Source organism: Leopardus geoffroyi, chromosome E1, assembly GCF_018350155.1.
Source record: "Leopardus geoffroyi isolate Oge1 chromosome E1, O.geoffroyi_Oge1_pat1.0, whole genome shotgun sequence".
NCBI classification, from domain to species: domain Eukaryota; kingdom Metazoa; phylum Chordata; class Mammalia; order Carnivora; family Felidae; genus Leopardus; species Leopardus geoffroyi.
The window spans coordinates 61,174,126-61,200,608 of record NC_059330.1 but is presented as its reverse complement, the minus strand read 5'-3'; the positions used below and the strand labels follow the sequence as shown (position 1 = coordinate 61,200,608).

General features: G+C 52.0%; 1 protein-coding gene across 3 annotated transcripts in view; it reads right to left on the bottom strand.

The window, feature by feature from the left end:
• Positions 1–26,483, bottom strand: part of TBCD (tubulin folding cofactor D) — a 160,819-nt gene that overhangs the window by 121,998 nt on the left and 12,338 nt on the right. For all 3 annotated transcript variants that reach the window (XM_045490002.1, XM_045490003.1, XM_045490001.1), the window contains 7 exons: positions 25,277–25,423; positions 22,841–22,896; positions 19,535–19,667; positions 8,994–9,039; positions 7,451–7,583; positions 1,301–1,437; positions 190–250 (listed from right to left, as the gene is read on the bottom strand). In XM_045490002.1, the coding sequence (XP_045345958.1) occupies positions 190–250; positions 1,301–1,437; positions 7,451–7,583; positions 8,994–9,039; positions 19,535–19,667; positions 22,841–22,896; positions 25,277–25,423 (713 nt within the window). The remainder of the gene's footprint in view (positions 1–189; positions 251–1,300; positions 1,438–7,450; positions 7,584–8,993; positions 9,040–19,534; positions 19,668–22,840; positions 22,897–25,276; positions 25,424–26,483) is intronic.

Genomic DNA, 26,483 nt, shown 5'->3' with positions numbered 1-26,483 from the left:
GACAGGCAAGGAAATGAAGCCCCCTCATTCCCCAGTAATTACCTTTAAAATGAGAACATGAAGCAATAAATGTAAATGAGAAAAACTGTTCCACCTTATAAAAATCTCGAAGCTGTTCCCAGCTCTCAACTGCACAAGACACGCTGAATGACAGGATGTCCCCCTTGCGGAGGGACAGCAGGCACCTACCCTTTGGCCGCAGACCACCGCACAATCGTGTCCTGGTCCTTCAGCCCGATCAGCAGCTGCTCTGCAAGAACACGGGAAAGCCAGGTCTGAGCTCTCCTCGCTCGCCCGAGTGCTGGGGAAGTTCATTTCCGAGCTTGAACATAACCCACCCTGCAGAGCACTCGAGCACCATGAAGGCAGTCACATCAAGAATGTTAATTCTAATTATTCTAATTCTTCGTTTTTAAAAACCTACTCCTGCCATTGTTGCTACAAAGTAGATCCGCCCACCAGAGCCGTCACTGGGCAGAAAGCACCAAGTGAGGAAGACTTCCCAGAGGCCAGTTCTGCAAGAGGGTGCAGAAAAGGGGCTCTGCTGGGGTCTCGGGCACAGGCCAAATTCCAGAACAGCCACACAGGGGCCCGAAGGAAGTCGGGAGAGCCCAGAGGCTGCTCAGAAAAGAGCCTGGCAATCCTCAGTCAGCAGAAACCTTGACCAAGGGCACCAGGCAGCCTGGGAAAGGCTGACACAGAGGAAGGATGGGAGCCTGTGAATGGGTCGAGTCCACTGTGACCAGGGCAGTATAGAGCCCCTGAGGGCGTAGGGGCAGACAGCTCTGGGAAGGGGAGGAAAACAGGGGAGGCACAGGGCTGTCCTTCATGGACAGGGAGGCTGGCCCTGCCGGGTACACCTGGCGGGAGTCGGGGAGCAGGCAGGGTGTGCGGGGCCAGGAGCTGTCACAGAGTGAGAGCGGGGCAGGGCCCAAGACAGCCACCCCTCCCTCCCCTCAGGAGAAGGCCTGAGGCCACCAGCGCAATACACCCAGGCCAGGCTTGGGGGAAGGCTGAAGGCACGGAGCTGTCCTGAGGTGCCTAGGGAGTGAGGTGGAAATAGGAGGGCTCACACAGGGGAGCAAACAGCGAACAGAAAGACAGGGTCCAGGACCCAAAGGGTCGTGGGCCCGCAGGCTACAGACCAGCAGCCACGAACTCCATGAAAGGTGAGGGCGGGGAAGGTCACAGAAGGCCACGTGCTGCCAGCACAGAGGTGGCAAAGGTACCGGCCAATAAATGTACCTGGGAGGAGCCTCGCCGCCACCCAGAGACCAGAGCCCGCAGGGACTGCACCCACCTATCACGCTCTCCACCTCCTCGGGGACATCACCGTCTCCGTCACCAGCGGGAGTCTGGGCGTGCACTGTCGGCTCCCGCGGACTCTGGGCGCAGAGCTGCAGGTTAGCGGCCAGCGAGCGGCAGCCGCGCTGGTACCTGCACAAACACACGTGACCTCAGACCAGCGGCCACGCCTGCCGGAGCCTCGAGGACAAATTATCTCGACAGAAATCAATAATCTGGTGTCCCTTAGAATCTTAAAGGACGTCTGTGACAATTCCACGTGTTTTTCAGAGACAGGACAGAAAACAAATGGAGCAGCTAGCGGCTGGCATCCGCAAGGTCAGCCACAGGATCCTGCACTACTCAGAAGCCCCCGAGGACTGTGCGGTGTCCAGGCAGAAAGGCAGGGGACAGAGCAGGACTGCAGGAGGGCGCCAGGGCACTCACCAGCCCGTGGGCATTGGCCTTCTTCACAAGGCGCTCTGCCTCTTACCCCTACTGCCCCTCAGGCCCCCAGCCACCCCGGACCTTGCAGCTCACACGGCCAGCCCCTGCGGATGCTGTCTCTGGAGCCTCCCTCTCAGGCCCCACCAGCCACAGCCCTCCTCCCCCCAGCCAAGGCCACTGGCATCATCCGTGTGCTGCGAGGGCATCAGCACAGGCCAGATCCACCGTCCGACTCTGCACAGCTCCTGAGCGTCCGGCTGCCACGGTGTCCCCATCTGTCAGAGGAGGCCCTTACCTAGAGGCCTGTGACAAGTCAGATGCAAGGATATGCACGAAAGGCCATCACTGCTGCCCATCCTCCTGGAAGGCGGGCACCAGTGCGTGGTGCTGAGGTAAGTACACACGGCCAGCCTGGCGGGTGGCCCTGGATCGGCACACAGCCTGGAGCACAAAAGGTGCCTGAGTCAAGGCACAGACTGCATCTGGGGGCGGCAACCTGAGGCGGACTCCTGAGCGCAGACAGCTAGAGCTTCACAGGCAGAGCCCGAAACCTGAACACCAGCTCGAGCACTGATAACTGTGGCCCTGAGCAGCTCGTTAACTCTCTGGACCGGTTTCCAACCGAGAACGAGGACAGCGGCAGGCGGCCCACCTTCTGATGTTCATGCAGTCCTCTCCTCTGGGTACAGCCCAGACCCAGTGACTCCTGCTGGGAGAGCGCAGCGGTGAGGGGACAAGGTCCTTCCCAAGGCGGCTCTGGGAGACTGTGGCTTCCGTCTTGCCGCCCCCTCTCGCTGACAGAAGCTGGCCACTGCACTGTGCGCTGCCTGGCGCCAAGAGCTCTGGAAGGTCGCCAGCAGATAGCCCACGAGGGACAGAGTCTTACCGGCAACGCTAGGAGCCTGCCTGGCTGCAGGGCCCCCCCCAATTCAAGCCTGGAGATGGCAGCAGGCCTGGCCAACACCTTCGTGAAGCCTCAGACAGACTCTGACCACAGGACCCTGCTAAGTTACACCCAGATTCCCAATCCACAGAAATGGTGACGATAAAGATGCATCTTCGCAGGGCGACTGGAGGGCTCAGTTGGTTGAGCATCCAACTCTTGATTTCGGCTCAGGTCATGAACGCAGGGTCATGGGACCCAGCCCCACATTGGACTCTGTGCTTGGCGTGGAGCCTGCTTAAGATTCTCTCTCTCTCCTTCTCTCTGCCCCTCGTCTACTCACTTGCTCTCTCTCTCAAATAAGTTTTTTTTTTTTTAAATACATTTTAAGCTACTAAACTTTGGAGTATTCTTTCACATAACTGTGATGTTGTCATTTATAATAAGAGACATATATTTGATCTTTGACCATTTTTGGATGAAGGTGTCTTCTGTTATGTCAATGAAGTGACTTCTAAAAAGCCCCTAGGTCACCTAAGGATGGGGACTGCTAACTGAGGGAACCAACCACGCGACTGGAGGGTTGGAACTCTCAGTCCTACCACCACAGGGAAGGAGGGGAGCCAGAGGCTGAGTCAATCACCCATGGCCAATGATTTAATCAAATGTGCCTCTGTGACAAAGGCTCCATAAAGACCCAAAAGGATGGGGTTTGGAGAGCGTCTGGATTGGTGAGCACATGGAGACCCAGGGAGGATGGCTGTGCCCCAATACCTCGCCCTCTGCATCTCTTCCATCCGGCTGTTCCTGAGTTATATCCTTTTATAATAAACTGGTGAGCGGTAAACAAAACGTTTCTCTGAGCTCTGTGAGCTGCTCTGGCACATTAATCAAGCCTGAGAAGGGAGATGTGGGTCAGTTGAGTCACGGGTGACAACCAGGACCCACTACTGGCATCTGAAGTAATGAAGGAAGTGGGGAGGGGGGGCAGTCTTTGTAGGACTGACCTCTTAACCTGAGGGATCAGACAAGATTTCCAGGTGGACAGGGTCAGAATGGAGTTTAACTGCTGGACACCCAGCTGAAGTCCAAGAACAGACTGGTGTGGGGAAAAAAAACACCTCAGAGTTGGGGGTCAGAACCAGAGGAGCGGCAGGTAGCTAATCCAGGGAGAGCAGCCAGCAGCCACCACAGAATACGCTCACGGTGACAGATCACACACAGTGGCTGCTGTCCTTGTCCCTGTTCTCCTCAAAGGAGTACACATGCCGATTATTCAGTAGGAAAAGTCCTCACCTTAACCCTCAGTAACCAGAAGCTATAAAGATGACAGACGCGTCAGGGGCCAATCGGATCTACCCTTCCGCCACAAACAACTACAAAGCCTGGACAAAAGTCAGCCACTGGCACCCACGAGAGGTCAACCAAGTACAGCCTGCAATTGTGCACAGCAAGCAGGTGCCCAGGTGCACCCCACCTTCACACCCCTGCTTCGTCCCCAGCAGTACTTGTTTTCTGAGAGAGAGAGAGAGACAGAGAGAGAGAGAGAGAGAGAGCGCACGCACACACATGCACAAGCAAGGGAGAGGGACAGAGGAAGAGACAGAGGATCTAAGCGGGCTCCACACTCAGTTCAGAGCCCAACATGGGGCTCAACCCCTTGACCCTGGTTTCGTGACCTGAACCAAAATCAAAAGTCAAATAATGCTCAACGGACTGAGCCACCCAGATGCCCCCATCCCAAAAGTACTTTTTTTTCCCAACGTTTCTTTATTTTTAAGAGAAGGAGACAGAGTGAGTAGGGGAGGGGCAGAGAGAGAGAGGGAGACACAGAATCTGAAACGGGCTCCAGGCTCTGAGCTGTCAGCAGAGAGCCTGACAAGAGGCTCGAATTCCTAAACCATGAGATCATGACCTGAGCTGAAGTTGGCCGCTTCACTGACTGAGTCACCCAGGCACCCCCAAAGGTACTTTCTAAACCCCAGCACAAGAAAGGAGGGTCCAAGCAGAGAGCAGCAGTTTTGCTGGGTTGAATAAAAAATATTCATGACTACAGAGATGGCTAGTATTTGGGGACAGATGTTGGAGAAAAAGTAGCTACTGAGAAGGAAACCACAATTCTGCACAGAAGTCTCCTTGGATCCCTGGACAACCTCTGAGATGTGCAAGAGCACGGCAAGACCCAGAAGCACCACCTGAGAACAGCCGGGCGGCTGAGAGCTGAGCTGAGTTCGGAGGTCATACAATGCTGGGGAGTCACTGAGATGTGGGCCCAGCAAGGGGGACCAAACAGCCATGCACTGGAAGTGAGGAGCACACTTCACCAAGAGCTATGCTCCAGGGAGAAGGAACAGAAAGAAGTCCAACCTAACAAGGACTCAGGAGGAGGGTGCAGGACCAGTGAGTTACGAGCCTGCCAACAGGCTTGCTCCTCATCAAGGGAAGACAGCCAACAGCAGAAGTGTACTGAAGATTAAAAAAATAAAATAAAATAAAATAAAAAAAGTACAGGGGTGACTGGGTGGCTCAGTCAATTGAGCATCTGACTTCGGCTCGGGTCATGATCTCACAGCTCATGAGTTCGAGCCCCGCGTCGGGCTCTGTGCTGACAGCTCGGAGCCCGGAACCTGCTTCGGATTCTGTGTCTCCCTGTCTCTCTGCCCCTCCCCTGCTCATGCTCGCTCTCTCTCTCTCTCTCAAAAATAAATAAACATTTAAAAAATTCGTTTTGGTGCGCCTGGGTGGCTCAGTCTTTGGGCGTCTGACTTCAGCTCAGGTCATGATCTCACAGCCCGTGAGTTCGAGCCCCGCATCAGGTTCTGTACTGACCACTCAGAGCCTGGAGCCTGTTTCAGATTCTGTGTCTCCCTCTCTCTCTGACCCTCCCCCGTTCATGCTCTGTCTCTGTCCCAAAAATTAATAAACGTTAAAAAAAAATGTTTTTTAATAAATAAAATAAAAAATAAAAAAATAAAAAATTTGTTTTCAGAAATAAATAAATAAGGGGCACCTGGGTGGGTCAGTCGGCTAGGTGCAGGCTTCAGCTCAGGTCATGATCTCATGGTTAGTGAATTCGAGCCCCACATTAGGTTCTGTGCTGTCAGGACAGAGCCTGCTGTGGATTCTGGGTTTCCCTTTCTCTCTGCTCCTCTCCCACTTGCACTCCCTCTTTGTCTCTCTTAAAAAATAAATCAATAAACTTGTCATACCTGTGATGGTCAATTTTATGTGTCAACTCAAGTGGGATACAGAGTTCCCAGCTATTCGGTCAACCATTATTCTGTGTATGCCTGTGAGAGTGTGTCTGGATGAGAGTTCACATTTAAACTAGTAAACTGAATAAAACAGACTGCCCTCCCTGGTGTGGGTGGGCCTCACCAAATCAGTTGAAGACCCGAACAGAGCAAAGAGGCCGACCCTCCCCTTAGTCAAAAGGAATTCTTCCTGTCTTTAGACTCAAATGCCATCGGCTCTCCTGGACCTCCAGCTTTCTGACTCACCCTGCAGATCTTGGGACTTCAGCCTCCACAATCACATGAGCCCATTCTTTACAAGTCTATGTGTATGCACACACACACCCTCTCACCCTGTTGGTTCTGTCTCCCTGGAAAACCCTAACGTATTACTGAATGTTTTCTCTACAGTTTTAGAAACTAACCACCAACATTTAGACTCACAAACAACTTCTCACAGAACAAGCTCTATGACCCAGAAGCTAATTTCAGTAAAACATCACTAAGACATACCACAGTTCTCTGGAATCTACTGTAATCTGAGACAAAGGCTGAGCTGAACCTTGCCAAGCAATTCCTCCCAGACCAGTCATATCAATACTTGAAATAAACTGAACACTGTTAGCTCTCTCCAGCCACCATGGAGTCACACAGAGGCTCACGTGCACTGGAGACCCCACTCCACCTGTCCCCCACCACCCCGGCCAAGGAAGGCACCGCTGCCAGCCTCCCAGGAGGCTGCGTGACGGGCCCAACAGGTGGACTCATGAAGCCGCCCACCCTGAGCCACGCACCTTTGCACGCCTGCATCAGCCGTGAGAGCCTGGGAACGTGGAGTTGGTGGGAGCTCTGTGTGCGGAACACCCAGTCAACCTAATCAGGGCTGACGACCAGAGACGAGGGGAAGGGGTCGGCCTCTGCAAACCCGACAGTGGGGACGGCCCGGACGCAGCGGGCTGCAGCTGCGTGGTGGTGGAGGCCTGCAGCTGAGCCTCAGGCAAGGAGGTCACCGACCAATACTTCAAACACAAAAAATGAACACAGAGAAAACTTGCTTCTTGTTACTCAAAAACAAAACAAAACAAAACAAGAGAACTGAAGACCGTGAAGCACACAGTATGGGGAGCACAGAAGGGCCTCCTTCCACGGGAGGCACTGTCACAAGCCATCTGTCCACTGAAGCAGGCCACCTCAGACTGTGAAGTTCCCACCCGCAGGCAGAGGCAGCGTGGTTTTCTGAACCGGCCCTGAGAGAGAGCCTGCTCTCTGTGAAAGAACCTTGTGTTCGGTCTTATCATTACTGGAGCTTTCCCGACAGTGAGCCCAAACCGGTAGTCATCTTGCACCTGAACGTCACATGAAATGCAGCAGCAAACTTTTCTTGTCACCACTCCACCTTCCGTTATTCTAACCACGAGATGTAGGGACAGGAAAAAAAAAGGGAAAAACTTTTCTTTTCAAAATCAGCAACACTGTTGCGATGGAAGCAATGAAACGAAAGCAGAAGGGACACGGTCTTCCTTCCCCGGCCGCCCAGACCCAGGCAGTCACCACACGAGCCTCACCCACAGGCGCTCGGGCCGCTCAGGCTTGGCCTACCAACCTCCACTCTGCCACCCGGGGCTTCAGGAAGGTCAGTCCCAGCCGCTGGACGAGCTTCACTCCAAGTTTCCGGAGCAGGGTCTGGTTGCTGCAGGGGAGCCTGCAACCCGCCAGGCGCTCGAGAACCGTTGCGGCTGCGAACAACAGCACATGTGGCTCAGTTTGGTGGGAAGGGTTCCCCACGGTCTCCCAAACACACTCTGTGTTTGGCATCCACGACGTGAAAACCACAGGTGATCCTCAGGTCCCCCCAGATTCAGTGTGATGGCCTGGGCTGGACCACACCAGAGTTCCATGAAGAACCCCGGCCCGATCGCACGTCATTTATCGAGTGTAGCTCGAGTCAACCCTGCTCAACTTTCTGGCTGTGAGCAGTAGCGTGTAGGCTGGCAGGAGAGGATCCCCAGAGAGAGGGGAGACCACGCCGAGCAAACAAGAGCTTATGCAAAACGTGGCGGGCGAAAGAACACGTCATGGATTACAGGAGACGTGCAGGCATGACGGGCCTGATGGGGCAGGGTCCCTACAAACAGGGAAATGAGTGGTCAGGCCCCTACGCTGCCAAGGCTGTTGGGGGGAATGAGGTGGGCGCCGGTGGCGGGGGGGGGGGGGGGGGTGGAGCAAGGGCCAGGAGAGCACACAAGATGGCATTTCGTATGAGAAACAAGGAGGGCAGGGTTTCAGGACAAGTTGTTACAGCATCTGAAAAATTTCCCCAAAGACCCAAATGACGTGCAGTGACTGACCTGGGCATGAATGACGGTAACACAGAGCAAACCCCGGGTCTGTGTGTGCAAGTCTGCTGAGGAGGGTGTGTGAAGACATTGGGCAACTACTGCTCATTTTTTCAGGTGTGACAATAACATCAAGGGATGTTTCAAAAATGTCCTATCTTTGGGGGACACACACTGAAACAGGTAAAACAGCAGGGGTCTGGATGGGCTGAGGAGGAGCACGGGAAACACGGTACCCATGAATTAAAACTGTGAAGCCTGTGATAGAACGTGGGGGTCGTTACACACTCTCTCTCCCTTCACGCATGTATGAAATTTTCCATACTGAAGGTGTTTTTAAAAAATAGGCGTTACTATTCAAAAGTTACTATTCACACATCTTCTAAAACCTCTAACTCCAAGAAATTTCTCTTGGTCCAAGTAGTAAACCTCTCTGCAGCAAGAATCACAGAACTTATTATCATAAATTGAGGTTGTCTGAAATTAACAGAAGGGGGCAAAGGGTCAGAGACTGTGACCGTGGCTACAGGGAGAATTCAGCTGTGACCTCAGGCTGTCTCCACATCACCAAGTCTCCCAGAATCAACACCTGGCAGACGGGGCATCAAGAACCCAGATCTCCCACACCAGGCCTAAAAAATCCAATTAAAGCATACATGCACACCTAAAACAAAAAGCCAAAGAATGATGACAGCGTCCAAATACAGCAAGTTACAGACTTTGTAACTATGAATACAGTTTGAAAGAGACACACTTGATCACGTACAGAGACTCACATCACAAACACACCTTGTTACAAGTGAACCTTACCATAGGGTAAACAATCCTCACGTTTTCCATGCTTAAATATTTGCGCCTAAAAAAAAAAAAAATATTAAATGTTGCAAATACAAATTTAGAACATAAATTTTCAGAACAGTTCACTGCATCTTCCATAGTTTTATTTTAAACATCACAAAAGAACAGAACAGTCTCTGTTATGAAAAGGGGTTACGGGAGGCGGGAGAGGCAATCTTCTGAAAGGACATCGCCAAGGAGTGACACAACGAGAAGGCCTTTCATTTAGGGAGGACAAGGTGTCACCTCTGACATGTGCCCCAGCTGCCATTAAGGGCATGAGCCTTAACAGGAGAGTGGAGAATCTCACTGGGTATTTTTCTAATTAACTCTATACGAAAAGAGATCCGAGGGTAGAAGTTACGGGCCCAAGCAGCCCTCACGAAGGTAAGGAGCCCACACGCTCACTCCTAGAGTGTCTGTCATTCTCAGTCAGCAAGTGAGACAGGTTCCCCATGCTTCTCACATATGTGAGAAGCCTCGTCCTGGGGACCCTGGCATGGTGTCCCCCACCCCATCTCCCATAACCAGGGACTACCTCCAAGCGCACAGGCCTCACAACCTCCAGAATGCTCAACCTAGAATTTTACCCTCCACTTTCAGGTCTGAAAGAAAACTGGTAATTCATACAGGCATCCAAGCCCCTTAAACAAAGAATCCTACACTGAGCACGTCTAAGAATTTCTTAGGGTTTCTTCTCCTTCAGAAACAGTATTTAACCAGCAAAACGAGAACTGCTATGTGGACCCAGGAGCACTAGACTCCCCGGCCCCCCAACACTAGGTCTTGACATCAAGGAAGTGCTCACCCTTCGAGTGCCCCCACTGTGTGGGCTTCCAGCTGAGCACTGCCCCCACCCCATCAGCACCAAGGGACAGACAAGGTACCCCGTGCCCGGCCTGTCAGAACCCACAGAATCCACACACACAACAGTGGCTGCAGTTTTAAGCCACAGGCTTTGGGGTGGGCTGTTACACGACAGAAAACAAACTCCCTGCTCAGGAAGTTCACCCTGTAGGCAAGGGTGCTCCTGTCTAACCTGGACGGCAGATGCCACACTGGAGGTGGGATGGGGACACGCGGCAGGGGCCATGAAGAGGACCCGTCTGTGCAGAGGGTCTGCTGGGATGCACGGTAAGCAGCCCGGAGCACAGCTGACACACTCAGCAGTTGGTTAAAGTGTCCTTTGGGCTCACTCACCAACTAAACTAATAAGAATTTAAAATATTATGAAATACCAAAAGTATCTCCCATCGTTCTTTATTTGCCAAATTCCTTACTCAGTCTCAACGAGAGAACAGAATAAAAGTGGTGACAGGTTCCCAGGAGCGCCGGCACACGTCCCCACACAGAAGGGGATCGGCACCGAGGCAGGCCACGGCCACTGTCTGGATGAGGAGGAAGCCACGCCCCATCTGTCATGGGTGCGAGGAGCTCTATTCCTCTGCTCTTCCCAGCCCTGAACCCCACAGGATAACGCGAGCGGTCTGGACACATGAACGATGGAGTCCCGACTCCCTCATGAACAGACTCGAGGGCAGAGGGGTGGAAAGGGAGCACCAGAAAAAAATCTACAAAGGGCTTTGTTTTTGTTCATTGGCCTGTTTCACACATAAAAATGGGGCATCTTCACCACCATTCACTCGGGGAGCGTGCAGCCACGCAAGACACGGGAGACAGTGAGGCTCCACGACGGGAGGGAGCGGCCACGGGAGCACACTCTCGTCCGGAGGGGCTTGAGCACTCGCCAGCCAGGCCACCAAGCAGGAGGTGTGCTCCTGTGCTCATGGAGGCAGGAAACAGGAGCCAGGTGAAAACCCCCGGTGAGAGCACACACTTTGCATTCAAGATTGGAGAGAAGGCCGCCTTGCAGCCCAGGAACAATGACCATCAGGTCTGTTTCTGTTGTTCTAGAAACCACCACAGCGGCAAGGTGCAAACAAAAGGAGTCTCTCAGTAATCTTCTAAACTACCACACCTTTCGATTGCTACCCACCCAGGCCTGCTTTTCCCCAGCTTGCAAACCAGCTTCCCCCCCGCGGGGCATGTTCTCCAAGCCTGTGAATCACAGGCTGTCAGCTGCTTGGGAGCCAGTCCGCCCTGCTGCTAAGCAGGACACACTGGTCTAGGGCTCCCTGCAGCACCACCGAGTCAAGGCCAAGAAAAGCAGCTCCACCCAGGACCCGGGAGGAAAGTCCCCCACACCACACCAGCTCAGGGGTGCCGCTTACAAGCACCTGGGAGTTCTCCTGTGTGCCAGTGGGCGCATTCTCAACAAGCCCGGCACCTGCTGGGAACCTCTATGTGGGGTCCTGTCCCCAGTCCCCCAGAAGGCGTGACAACATAGACACACCAAAAAGCAGTCAGGCCAGAACTCAGGCAGGAGGGGCCCATCCCTCTGTGAGCGCCTGACTCTTGTCCCAGTGCTAAGGAGAAGCACCGTGCCCCCTCACAGCTGTCCTGCCTCACACAACTGGGACAAAATGTAAACACGATCAAAACTGGCACAACCAGTTCCAGGAGGGTCACCGGACAGAGCTTAGCCCACGATCCTCACTTGTGCCACCGCAAGCCCACCCAGGGCCACATCTTTCATGGAAGGCGGCCACGTCAAAATGGCTCCATATCTTTAGGTAACAGCCACAGGCCCTTCGTAGAGGAACCCTGACACAGGCAGTAGTTTGGAGGAAAATACCCTCGTACCACCACCAACTAGAGCCCCCTGCACCTGCTGGCTTACAACAGTACAAGCGAGTGGCACTTGAAGGAGGCCTGCCACCTCGCCCAAAATTGACAGCAAGCTGATGGAACCGGTCGGAGGAGCACCACGAAACACAAAAGCAGAGTGTCCCGAGGGCAGTGCCCACCCGGGCTGACCTCCGCGACCAGGCCCTGGCCAGGGGGAGGCCCACCGGGCAAAGGGGACAAGCCAGCCAGACCAGAGGAACCTCCAGCCCCCGGAAGATGCATGACATCTCTCTCTTCTCTCAAGTGTGACCACCCCTGGGACCTCCCCTGTGCCCACCTCACAGGAGCCTCGTCAGACTTCATAACCTGAACTGCCACGCAAAGGCCTTCAAGCGCCCTTAACAGAAGTTCAAACACAAAAGCTGAAAGCTCTGAACGCTGTCCATTAAGGGGCTGGAATCCACCCGTAACAGCAGCAGACACCATCCTGCAGCCTCACGAGGCCAGAGACCCACAAGAGGCTCTTAGAGACAGGCCCAGAAACAGGACTTCAGTCCCTCCCAAGCAGGTCTTTGTTATTCCCACTGGCTTCAACAGCTGATAATTTTAGATAAAAATAACTGGTCCTCAATTGACAAGTACCAAGAATACTGATCACACGTCGCCTAACCTGCCTAAGGCAGGACGTATAAACCATGCCAAAGACACAACTGTCTCAGAGAACTTAGAAACCAGTGGGGCTGGAGCAGTGTGGCCACAGGCTCAGAAGAGGAGCGATGTCCCCAGTCGCGCTGGCATCCAGGCAGGGAGGCAGCCTGGGTCTCTTGCGCTCCAGCCCCGAGCCCAGCAGGAGGAGAGGGCTCCCCGGCCAGGAGGCCCACAGGAGGCCCCCACCCCTCCAAGGGGAAGTGAGGAGAGGAGTTCCAAAGAGGAGGATGAAAAGCACAACGAGACGGGCTTCGACAGGGCCAGAGACTTGAGCAACAGCGCCCCTGGCAGAAACTACCAAGAAGAGCCTCTGCGTTTCTGGCCCGCACCTCCATGCTCTGCCCCTCTCCTGACCCAGGGTACCCCTGAGGAGGCGCCAGCCCAGAGCCCAAAACCCTGGGGGAACCCACACAACCAGCCTCCTCCTCCTGACTCTACCCAGTGCCCGGCCCTCTGACTGGAGAGACCTGGAGGACAGACCTCCACAGGCTGTCTACTCTCCGGCTTTGGCTCCCCCACCGCGTACCTGGGCCCTTCCGCCACTGGTTCTCCCGAGTGGCACCACTGAAGGCTGTGGAGACAAAGCACAGCTATGGCCCAGGACCCAGGAACCGGTGCCTCCACAGAGCGGGCCAGCTCCCATCTAGAGAGCGCACAGGAGCAGAGAGCCGCACGCTAGGCCGAGGACGGACCGTTGGCACGGGACGGAGGATGGGCCACAGAAGGGGCAGCCAGTACACCTGGCGAGCACTGTGCCAGGAAGGCAGGGCCAGGCCAGGGACACTTCTAAGCGCCTCAGCCACATGGCCAGATGAGACTAGACCCAGGCCTGCCCTCGAATTCTTGTTTGTTGCTGGGCCTCATGACACAGGCTGGCAGGAGGAAGGAAAAGAGAGAGAATAACAGGCACGATCTCGGACTCATGACTTCTGAAGCACAGCAGGTACACAGAACTAGGGCTCTGGGACCATGGAAAGGAAGGTCAAGGGTAAATCAGGGAGCAACACCAGCCGTCCACAGACGGCAAGGACACAGAATGGGGAACACCTGCTTAGAAGGAGGGGTGAGGGTGGCCAAGTCCCATTCACCCGAGAACCCAACCACCACAGCAGTGGGAGCTGTGAGGCCCTCGGACAGCCTGCACTGGAGGCCACAGGCCAGGCTGGACAGAGGGCACTGGCCAGGAGACCTGCAGCTCTCGGCCAGCTCCACACCTAAGAGGCAGGGAGAGCCTATGACAGACAAGGCCCCTCCCCTCCAAGCGTGGGCTCTGCTGGGCTGCCTCCGAGCGTGCACCTGTCCAGCAGGACACGTCGCCTCCTCACACAACAGGTGTCCAAACCAGGCCCGCCACACACCATGCATGTTGCAACAAGACTCATGCCACCATACTGGCGGCCCCACGTGAAATGCTGAGTTATGTGAAATTAAAACAGTATCAGAGTTGGCTGCTCCATGGATTTAAACCCACAAGGAAAGTGAAGGTACCCGTTTCACTCGGATTCACAGGGGCACGTGAACAGTACATAAATGCACGCACGCGCGCGCACGCACACACGCACGCGCACACACACACACACACACAACACAGGAAAAGATACAGTCAGATGGTTCTTCCCGTATCTTCCTCCACCCAAAGCCCTGCCCCAGCAAGGGCCAAGACTAAAAAGCCCAATCTGGATCATTTGTCCTCCGGCCAAACTAAACCTTAAATGAAACCACGGGGCACTACTCTCCAAAGAAGCCTACAAGAAATCAAAGCCTACGTGAGAAGTGTCTTGGATAATCAAGTGGCTTCTCTTCATCTTCAAAGAGCGTGACACGCACTAATTAGCCTCCACGCCACCCTCTGAGGTAGAGGGTTGTTATTTCCCTTCTGCAGGTGGGGAGCATGGAGCAAGGCACTTCACCTCTGCCTCGGGTCACGGGTGTTGCTGCAGGGAGTCCTGAGGCTTAGGACCAGCCCACAGCAGATCAGCCTCCCTCAGGGCAGAAAAGCACCCAAGGGCACAGCCAACACACCCTGGAGCCCGGGACATGCATTTCTGGTACATCCTGCCCTTGCTGGATCGACAGTCACTCTACTCTGGGCTAGACACTCCTCTTGTTTACTCAAACTATATGCAAAACCAGAGTGGCTTCAATATTTCTCCTCACACACTCTGGTGCTGCAGATGGGATTACCTGGTTTTTAAGGCTGTTAGCAATGAAACCTTTTATCCTTTAAGGAGAGGTATGCTTTCATCAATGATAAACTAAATAAAACAAACCTCATTGTGAAGGAAGGATGCAATTGTAACAAATGGCAGAGGAGACTGTTCTGTTACGACTCATCACACCGGCCATATTTTTATGTAAGAACTCTGTCTTCAGCGCTAAAAGTCCACACCCACGTCCCAGCCATCACAGGGACCGCATGAAGAGAAACCCCACATCATGAGTCAGTCCTTACACTCTTCAGTCTGAGCAGTGAAAGCCAGGAGGGCACAACCACCAATAAGGAAGCAGAGGTACAGCATATACAAATGATGACCATTTTCAATTAACACTGCGTTTTCCTTCTCTGAATTTCCTCAATTTGCAATAATCCTAATGCTTATTAAAGCTAGACTCAGGGCACCTGGATGGCACAGCTGGTTAAGCGTCTGACTTCGGCTCAGGCCATGATCTCACAGTTTGTGAGTTCGAGCCCCGTATCAGGCTCTGCGCTGACAGCTCAGAGCCTGAAGCCTGCTTCAGACTGTGTCTCCCACTCTCTCTGCCCCTCCTCAGCTAGCACTCTGCCTCTTTCTCGCCCGGTCTCTCTCAAAAATAAACATTAAAAAAAAATTTATAAAGCAGGACTAAACAAGAGGGACCTTCCAATGATGTGAAGAAGCTGCCAGTCTCCCACTCCCCACCACAGAAGAGTTAGAATTCGTCACTGCAAGAGGAACATGCTTCCAGGAAAATAAAATCAAACCCTAGTTTCGATGGTGCTGGTTACAAGTTCACCTGTCTTGCCTAACTCGCCCTAATGAACAGGTGGATAGAAATGAAGCCAAGTGCATCAAAGGAGACAGACGAAATTCGAAAGCACAATACACCTGCAAGTTTCATCATGCACCGCGGACGCCCGGCCTCTGCTGTTCAGGTCTGACGAGCTCATGGCGAAACCCGCTCCCCGCTTGGGAGAGCCCAGCACCCCACACCACTTCCTCCTGCCCAGGAGGCAGCAGCAGCAATTAGACCTAATCACTGCTTTGAAAAGGAAAAAGAGAAAGGAAACGAGACATGAGATTCCAAAAAAACCCTAGGTTTTCCAGAAGAAACACAGGGGCTTCAGAAGGCTCCTAAAAGGGTGTGCTGGGCCCTGCAGGCCATTGTTTCCCAGCAGCTCCATTTACTCACTTGCCAGGGACTTGGGCTGCCCCATCAGGCAGCTGCCCACCTCGCCGAGGGCGCCTCTCCAGACAGCAGACGTGCCACTGCCACAGTGCCCAGCTAGGAGACGGGGCAGGAAAAGCCTTTGAGAAAATCTCCTCATTCCTCAGGAAGAAGAGAGAAAGAGAACTTCCAGTGTGGCCTAGAGAATCCACAGCACCACCCCTCTCCTGGCTGGCCCTCTCCACTGAGAGGGACGCCGACCCACAGCGAGGACACACCAACAGCCTCTCCCACCCAGCACCAGGTTTTGCTGTTAAAGGCGTATGAGTCCCACTTAGGAAGAAGAAACAGAAAACCTGGGGACAGCCTAGAGACAAGCAACAAAATGATCAAAAACATTTTAAAAAATAAATAAAAGGTCCTATGGGCAAAGCGGCTGCAGAACTGGACGTAAAGGGGTCCCCATGCCCTTCTCAAGCCTCCAGGAAGAGCAACGGAGCCCCAAGAACTTTAGTCTGGGGACAAGGGAGCCAGCAGGAACTCTTGAGGGTGGCATGAAAGCACAGACCCACCATGGTCTCCTAAGGGGGACCTGCCTCCCGGCTGCCAGCCCAGACAGGGGCCACTTGGGCCTCACCTGCCTGCAGGTCCCTAGGGAGGTCACAGTAGGCTCCAGCCCACAGCCTAGGTACCCTGATGGTCCAGCTGCCCCCATGCATGTGAACACAGCTGTGGCTCCTGGAGGGGGGGGGGCAGCTGCTGGGCAAGGGCTACAGGAGACCCTGGGAGCCCAGCCCAAATGCAAATTCCTTTCTGGGCTAAGAAGATCTAACAGAGGACGGTAACCACAAAAGCAAGCTAAGTCGAATGTGCCTGCCCCTCCAGCGCCCACACGCAGGCGGGTCTAGCATTCTGCCCTGCAGGCCACAGTGGACTGACAGGTTCCAGCTACATTCTGTCAGACCTTCCAATTGTTTCTCGTGGCCTAAGACTTCTCAACATGACTCACGGCAAAAAATTAAGGAACCCACTTACACCTAAACCTTCAAATAAACCATCTCTACCCCATCACTCCTCCTCCACCGAAATTACCTAAAACATAAATGCACACTGCCCCCCGCCCCAGGATTCAGGCAACAAAAGCCTCACAGACACACAAGTGAGCCCTGCACCTCCCCCTCCGATCCCCTTCCCCGCCCGGGACCCTGCAGGCCAGCTTCTCCCTGCACAGACTCCCTTCATAGCAATTACACCGAAAATCCCAATAAAACCCTTTTTAAGCACCACCTCCACACACAGCTGGAGTGAGTGCCACCTGAGGGCACAGGCTGATACCCCATGTCTCAGCAACATGATAAGTATGCGGCCATGAGAAAAAGTAAGGCTTCAAAAACACAGAAAAATACTGAAATTGTTAAACTAGAAAAAAAAAAAAACTAGTTATGTACCCAAGGGAACTGAAAACATATGCTCAAACAAAAACTTTTACAAAAGTTCAGGTTAGCGTTATCCGTAATAACTAAGAACACCCATATGATGGAATATTATCTGGCCACAAAGAGAATGAATTAGTGACACCAGGTACAATGTGGCTAAACCTTGAAAACATGATGCTAAATCAAAGAAGCCAGTGACAGAAGGTCACATGTACAACTCCACTTATATAAAATATCCAGAATGAGCAAATCCAGGAATAGAAACTAGATTAATGGCTGCAGAGATGAATGGGGAGTGACTGCTAATGGGTGTGAGTTTTCCTTTAAGGGTGATGAGAATATTCTGGAATTGGATAGTTGTGATGGGTGTCCGACCTTGTGCATACACAAAATAATCACTGAATATACACTTTAAAAAAGCAAAGTACTTATGTGCTTTATATCTCAATATTTTTTTTTAAAGTATCATACAACATATCACATTCATTTATAGACTGAAAGAAAGCTTAAAAAACAACACGTCACTCAAAAAAAAAAAAAAAAAGAAAAAACGTAGGGGCGCCTGGGTGGCTCACTTGATTGAGCATCCAACTCTTGGTTTCAGCTCAGGTCATGATCTCACAGTTCGTGGGTTCAAGCCCCACATCCCGCTCTGCGCTGACAGCGTGGAACCTGCTTGGGATTCTCTCTCTCCCTCTCTCTGTCTGCCCTTCTCACGTTTCTCTCTCTCTCTCAAAATAAATAAACTTTTAATGTTTATTTTTGAGAGAGAGAGAGAGAGAGAGAAAATGAGTGGGGGGGGAAGGGAGGGGGACCAGAGGTGGGCGTGTCCAATGTGGAGCTCAAACTCAAACTGTGAGATCATGACCTGAGCCAAAGTGGGACACTTTTTTAAATTTTTTTTTTTTCTTTTCAACGTTTTTATTTATTTTTGGGACAGAGAGAGACAGAGCATGAACGGGGGAGGGGCAGAGAGAGAGGGAGACACAGAATCAGAAACAGGCTCCAGGCTCTGAGCCATCAGCCCAGAGCCCGACGCAGGGCTCGAACTCACGGACCGCGAGATCGTGACCTGGCTGAAGTTGGACGCTTAACCGACTGCGCCACCCAGGCGCCCCTCAAAGTGGGACACTTAACTGACTCACCCAGGGGTCCCAATAAACATTAAAAAAAAAAAAAAAAAAAATTGCACCTCAACAGACTACAGGAATTTGGAAAATGTTTTATTTTTCCAGGTTTCTTTATAAAATGTCTTGAAATAGTCTCATCATTTGAAAGGCTGTCCTTCGTGAAGACAACAGCAATGTGGACAGAAACAGATGCCAAGGAAATTCCTGAGAGAGGCCAGGCAGTCCATGCCCTGTGTGCCCAGGGCAGGGTGTACAGTGAGAAAAGGGCTTTCCCTGGGCCCCTGAGGCAGACCCCACTGTTATCTCCTCTCCTCCCACATCCTGTGCCCACGCCCCTGGGTGATAACACCGTCAGCCCCACTTTCCACCGGCCCTCATGGCTCCCTACACCTTGTCCCAACCTGAGACAGCCATGGAAAGCACACAGGACAACACCCAAGAAAATGACATCACACTGAGTCATGGGTCCAAACACCTCCATTTAAACACAATCCAAAATGCCCTGCTCTCGGGAAAGTGGGCCACAGGATTCTACAGCTTCAGAAATGAGGCCAAGAACCAAGTCTCACCCGCGGCGGGTAAAGAGCAGAGAGCAGGCACGGGCCCAGCAACGCCCAAGGACCATGAGGACAGGAGGATAGCTCCAGGGCCTGGGCGGCCTCCCCTTTTCTGGGGACTGTCCTCCTCACTAGCACTAGAAAAGGCAACGTTACAGACAGGTGAAGCAGGAAGTGGAGAAGGGTGGCAGGGAGGGCACCAACCAGGGCACTGGGGGTGGGGGCCAGGTTTTGTATATAACACGCTTGTCACAAACACCCTGAGTATCTGAACAAAACCAAACGTGAAATCACCTGCCTTATTTCATCAGAGCTGATTCGGTAATTATACTCCATAACACAATTACACAGCAGGAAACCCAAGGAGGGCACGCCCTGCCCACCTCCCTGCTCACCTCCCCACCCCAGCTCTGTGGACACTGCTGCCCCCTGGTGGTGATGCAGCAGGCTGGCTCAGGCCATCTCCTTCACTGGAACAGAAAGCCCTTTGCCGACAATGAAAGGACAACCCCAGGTTGTAAAGGGCAGTACTGTCCATGGGGGTTCACTATCTCTTACTATGCTCAAGCTACTTCAGAACAGAATCAAAAGTGAAGAGAACTTGTCCCCTCCCCTGGGGCAGTGTTTACCAGGGCCTGCAGCGTGCCATCCATGGCAATGACCCCCTCGATGGTCTGGAAGGAGGAGCGAGTCAAAGTGTGCAGGCTCCAGTCCAGGAAACCTGCCATCTTCTTCTGCTTGACATCAGGCCGTGTAACAAACCTGCCAGAAGGAAACAGACAGTTCAACCAAGGCCCCAACTGAAGAGAGCTCACCTCTTTCTGGCCCACCACATCCTCCCACTGAGATGGCCCTCCAAGCCAGGACCTCTGTCATCTGTAATGTGCATTATGTCCTCCTTTCACGACACACACTCTAGGACACTCTCGAATCTAAAACACCAAGACACCTCCCAGACCATGGCCCTTAGGATGTCATTCCCCAACATGACCTCTCTGAGGTCAGACACAGGCCCTACCACCCCCATCTCGTCCCTCCTGGGTCCCCACTCATCCTGAGGCCCCATACACTACAGGACCACCTTGGCCTGTCACCATCACTGCCCAGGAACCCCCCCAACACCTACTACTCAGCCCTTCCCTTTCCTTGGCCCAACTCCATCCCTTCACCTCGGGACACAGTACCCCCATACGGCGAGGTCTGGCCCAGCAGCAGGCCCGAGGCCCTCTCTCCCTGCATCTGCCATGGGTCTTCCTTCCCCACCCCTCCACCCAATACCGCACAGCCCCATGCAGAGCCCACATCTGCTCAGACAGCACATACTGGGCCTGCCGCTAACACACCTGGTCTGAGCTGGCAGCCAGCCCCAAGCCCCACACCAAAGCCTGGGCGCCCTTTACTCCTCTCTAGCCAGTCCACATGCCAGGCCCTAGCTATCTGAAAAGGGGCTCAGGTTAAGCCCACACTCTGCTAGGGCAGCTTCCACTCTGGGGGCAGAACACAGGAAACAAGCAGAAACCATGAAGAGACAGCTGGAGATGAGCAGCCTCTCAAGGAGTCATGGGACCAGAAAGCATCAGGAGGTAGGACTTCACAGTCCCTCCAGATGCCCCCCACAGAACACACTTGAGGGGCTCCGCACTTATGCTGTGCAAACCTGCTTTGCGACGTTCTGGCCCATTTCTTCCTCATGTCACACCGGGTCATGGCTCACCTCAGAGCAGCGCTCAGTGTGGTCCCGGCACCTACCTCGGCATCCCTGCAGGAAGCTCCTATCCCAACTAGAAGCCCTCCCACCTCAGAGCCCTCTCTTCCCTCAGAAGAGCCACTGCCGGGTGTACGAGAAGATGCTCAGCCATGCAGTTACAGCACCGCCCATTCTAGAACACTCTTGAGAAGCTGGCTACACAGCACCAGGATGTAGCCACCACCTGGCAAAATGGCCAGAGCATTTTTAATGTGCTGAAAACCAGCCTCCACTATGTGAAACACGTACTCATCCTGACCACTAGATGGTGCAGCAGAGTCCCACCAAGTGGTTGGATCTGTCCCCAGGTCACCTTTCCTGGAGGACATCAGGGAGGGAAGAAAGGTTGAGGGTTTCACCTCCCCAGCCCCTACAAACACAATGCTCCACAAAGTCAAGGGCAACATAACTCTACCAGACCCTCAGGGTACCTGGGCAGCTCAGCTGGTTGAGCATCTGACTTTTGATTTCGGCTGGAGTTATAATCTCATGGTTCGTGGGTTCGGGCCCCCGCGTCGGGCTCTGTGCTGACAGTGCAGAGCCTGCGTGGGATCCTCTCTCTCTGCTCTCCCCACCTCCCTCACGCTGATGCTCCTGTGCTCTCTCTCTAAATAAATAAATAAACTTTAAAAAAAACCTCTATCAAACCCTCAGTATTGCTGGTAATAAAAAATAGTAAGTCTACGTGTCCAACCGGGGACTGCAGAAACAGCAATGTGTTCACATCATAATCGCGTTTTGGAAGAAGACGGGATGAAGCTCCAGGCCCAGCTGCTGGCACCCGGTACGACAAGCGTGGGCGCCCACATGCCCATGGACAGGACACACAGACAGACAACAGGACAACAGGCAAAAGCAGTCACATCTCTGGGAGATGAAGGTACATGTGGATTTTATGCCTTATACTTTTATTTTCCAAGACACAGGATTATTCTTACAATTAAAAAGAAACTGTTTTGTTTTTTTTTTTAATTTTTTTTTTTTCAACGTTTATTTATTTTTGGGACAGAGAGAGACAGAGCATGAACGGGGGAGGGGCAGAGAGAGAGGGAGACACAGAATCGGAAACAGGCTCCAGGCTCTGAGCCATCAGCCCAGAGCCCGACGCGGGGCTCGAACTCACGGACCGCGAGATCGTGACCTGGCTGAAGTCGGACGCTTAACCGACTGCGCCACCCAGGCGCCCCAAAAAGAAACTGTTTTTTAACGAGAAACCTCTGTCCAGTGAGTATCACCCTCCCCCAGGTGAAGCGACACCGGGGGCTCACATGTTTGCCCCTCACTCCTGCAGTCAGCTGTTCTCTTCAAGCCCTGCCCCACAGTGCGCCAGGCACCTGCACAAATCCCTCATCCCACACCCCACTGCCCTACAGACTAAGGGTTTCTCCTCCCACTTTGGGGAAGAAGGGCATGGCATACACCTAAGCGTAAGGGGACCCTGAGTGAGGTGTTGCCCGTTTTCCCAATCAAAACAGCCAGAAGGTTTTAGACCCATTGTCAACTTTCACAAATGTAGAAAGGGGAAAGCCAAATTTTCTAATTTATTTACTCCATGCACTTATTTTAGGCCACAAAAGATTAATTTAGAAAAACTGCTTCCTTCGGTTCTCACATCTCCTGACACAAGTTTACACAGCCCTCATGCACATCGCTGGGGATCTTCAGAGCAGCCAGGCCTGCTGTTAGGGTCATCTCACCCAGCTCATCACAGCTCATCTTTACCTGCCTCAGGCACAGCCTGATTTTTAGTCAACAGAGAACGTTTGGGGATTTTTACCCTAAGCCACAATGATCCAATCAATATCACGATCTCCATAAACCACAGCGTTGTTAACTGCCGGGTGACCTTTAAAGACTCATCTAACGGCCACCACCCCAAAGGTGAGCCCTGCCCCACCTGTTGTGAATCTGTGCTCTGTGGATGGGCCCATCAGCTGACCTCCATGAGCCCCTAGCCAGCACCATCAGGTTCAGAGGTCTCCTCCGCCCAAACAGTGTCAATGCTCCCTCAAAGAAAGAGACAAGTATTGGGCAGTAGGTAAGACTTCCCCAGGCCCATCAGCCCAGAGACCTCCTCCCAGGCAACACAGACACACAGGGAACACAGAAGAGTACGTAAGACAAAACCTCTCTGAACACACCAGCCACACATCAACAACACAGCTGGGAGGGGCCAACAGGTACTTACTTGGACACGAGGACAGCAGCCGCATCTCGGGCCTTGTCGCTGACAACCAAGTAGGTCTAAAGAAAGGATCAAGGATGGGCACCGTTACACACAAAATATAAATCTCCGGCCAGCCAGTCCCACACGCAGCAGCCTCCAGAGAACCCAGGCTGGCGAAGCTTCTAGGCAGAGGCCAAATTCCGAAGCTGCACAAGCCCCCCGCTAAACTCAAACCACAGTTGCCAGCAGCTGCCAGGAGCCCAACAGGCAGGCACCCCACTGCACACGGCGTGTGGCCACATTCCTTCAAACACACACGTGCAAAAACAGCACAAAAATGAAACCCATACGTGTCACCCGACTGTAACAAAGAATCACAGAGTCCAGGAAGCACACTCGGGACCTGCAGGTGTGTTACATGCAGAACCAGGAGGCCCCGCTCAGACAGAAGAGCACCCAGGGTTAAAACAAGCGACGACCTGTTCTTTGGAGGCCTGCCTTAAAAAGTTTCCAGTTCTCATCTCAACTAACTTTGTCCCAAATGATACACAAAAGACCTTTTTTCTGGGGGACAATCGCATACCCAGGGCCAAACCTCTAGAAGTGGACTGCTGCTCACCCGGCAGCGCCACATACGAGACGGGTACACAGAGGTGTGTGAAGTGGCTCCTCATCACCCCACCTCCCACAGAACACAGCTGGAGACCATCTAAATGTCCGTCTGTACGAGAACAGGCTAAAAGCCAGGGCATGGCAGAGCACCTTTCCCCTTAGAGGTTACGAGAAAACGTCTGCTCACTGATGGGACACTGAGCACACACTCCCAGGGAAGCAGCGGCTCGCTAAGCACGGACAGCAAGGGCACTCTGCAGAGTGGGGGCGTGGAGCACGGGGAGGAGCCAAACTGCCTGACTTCCCATTTGGACCCACCGTTTATGAGAAATTGAACCAGCTAAGTTACTTATTTTTCTCGACTGATGCCCACTCAGTAAAACGAGGATAAACCGAGTTAACTGCTGGGGCACCTGGCTGGCTCAGTCAGTGTAGCGTGTGACTCTGGATCTCAAGGTTGTGGGTTCAAGCCCACGTTGGGTGTAAAGATTACTTAAAAATAAAAAAAAAAATTTAAATCTTTAAAATAGAATTTAGGGGCGCCTGGGTGGCTCCGTCGGTTAAGCGTCCGACTTCAGCTCAGGTCATGATCTCACGGTCCGTGAGTTCGAGCCCTGCGTCGGGCTCTGTGCTGACAGCTCAGAGCCTGGAGCCCATTTCAGATTCTGTGTCTCCCTCTCTCTCTGCCCCACCCCTGTTCATGCTCTGTCTCTCTCTGTCTCAAAAATAAATAAACATTAAAAAAAAAATTTTTTTTTTAAATAAAATAGAATTTAAAAAAAAAGAGTAAACTACCTCATCAACTAGGATTACATGGATCCGTATACTAAAGATGATTAGAACAGTGGCACACAGCAGGTGCTCAACAAGCTCGCCCGCTGGTGCTCACACCCAGTATAATCCTTCCTGTGTGAACTGTAACACACTGACATGTCTCCAACAAGAGAAGTTGGAAAGGGGTGGGACGTCACTTTTGTGACTTGGTGACACGTTATCGTGACTTCCGTCTCGCTAGCAGACCCTGCCCCTTGCCAGCTTGGAGAACATGCTGCTACGTTTTGGGGGGCGGGGGGGGGGGGTGACGTCACATGGCAAGAAACAGCCAACAAAGCACTAAAGCCCTTGGTCCAACACCCTCGATGGTCTGGCTTCTGCCAACAGTCCCGAGAGCACGGACGCAGACCCTGCTCCAGGTGAGCCTTGCTGAACCCTGACGCAGATCGCCCTGCATAGTCACGTCCATATTCCTGACCCACACAAACTGTGACATGATAAATGTGTGTTGCGCTAAACCACTCAAATTCAGGGTAATGCAATAATTTGTCTATAACCACTCAAATTCAAGGTAATGCGATAATTTATCTATACGCATAACATTTGTTTCAGAAGAAGTCTGAAAACATATACAAGTGTTATTATCTGTTGGTACCAGAATTTGAGGGATTCTGCTTTAACACCTTTCTTGCTTTGCTTTATTTTCTAGTTTTTCTAGATTGATCACGTATTATTTATATAATGTTAAAATTAAAAATTATATCTAAAATTGACCTTCATTTTCTCTTACAACTGCCCTCTGAAATCTCTTGTACGTCATTACTACGCTTAACGGAGTAGTATTTGCACTACCTACAAAACAATGAAATTCGCTCTAATTTATCCTTACTCCTATGTGAATTATACTTTCTAAATAAATTACGAAATGGAATTTTACCTCACTGCAAGAGTAACAGCACTTGAAGAAATATAAATGTCAAAAGTGTACCTAGTTAAACTCTAATATCAAGACAGCATGAGAATGGAAAAGAATGCTAATTAGCAGCTAGCTATTTGCAGGATCACGCTTACCTCTGCTACTTCGAGAATACGGTCCATTGTGGACATTCGAATCTGCCCAGGTGGAGCGACGAGGTTCCCATCGAGGCGAGAAAAATCAAAAGGGATCAGGCAGGTCACGGAGAGCCACAGTAAAAGCATGTAGCGAGTCTCCCAAGTCTAAGAAGTTAAATCAAAGTAAAATGACTCCTGTTTCAAGCACAGAGGTAACCCGCATGCCCCACTCACAGTCCTACTGCCCTCCCTGCCCACACAATGCAACCACAGTCCCTTCAGATGCTGTCACCCCAGAGCCTGGAGCACACCCCATCGTGAGCCCCTCCCATACTCCACCCCACCACACACACCCTCTGTCATACAAACTTAGCTGGCTACTTCAGCAGACAAAAGAAATAGCAAAATGAACAAAGAAAAATCATGATACATCAGTACGATGGCTTCTCATCACTGGCACCCTTCAGCACACATTCAGCCTTTTGAGAAAGTGTAAACAGATAAAAAAGCAAAACACTTAAGAATAAAGAAAACTATTCTCAAATTCCAGTTTAAAGAGGAGCACCCCTGAAAAAAATGCTCAACATCACTCATCATCAGGGAAATACAAATCAAAACCACAATGAGATACCACCTTACACCTGTCAGAATGGCTAACATTAACTCAGACAACAACAGACGTTGGCGAGGATGCAGAGAAAAAGGATCTCTTTTGCACTGTTGGTGGAAATGCAAGCTGGTCAGCCAGTCTGGAAAACAGTATGGAGGGTCCTCAAAAAACTAAAAATAGAACTACCCTACGACCCAGCAATTGCACTACTAGGCATTTATCCACGGGATACAGGTGTGCTGTTTCGAAGGAGCACATGCACCCCCATGTTTATAGCAGCACTATCAACAATAGCCAAAGTATGGAAAGAGCCCAAATGTCCATCCACGGATGAATGGATAAAGAAGATGTAGTATATACATACAATGGAATATTACTCAGCAATCAAAAACAATGAAATCTTGCCATTTGCAACTACGTGGATGGAACTGGAGGGTATTACGCTAAGTGAAATTAGTCAGAGAAAGACAAAAATCCTATGACTTCACTCATATGAGGACTTTAAGAGACAAAACAGACGAACATAAGGGAAGGGAAACAAAAATAATATAAAAACAGGGAAGGGGACAAAACAGAAGAGACTCATAAATATGGAGAACAAACTGAGGGTTACAG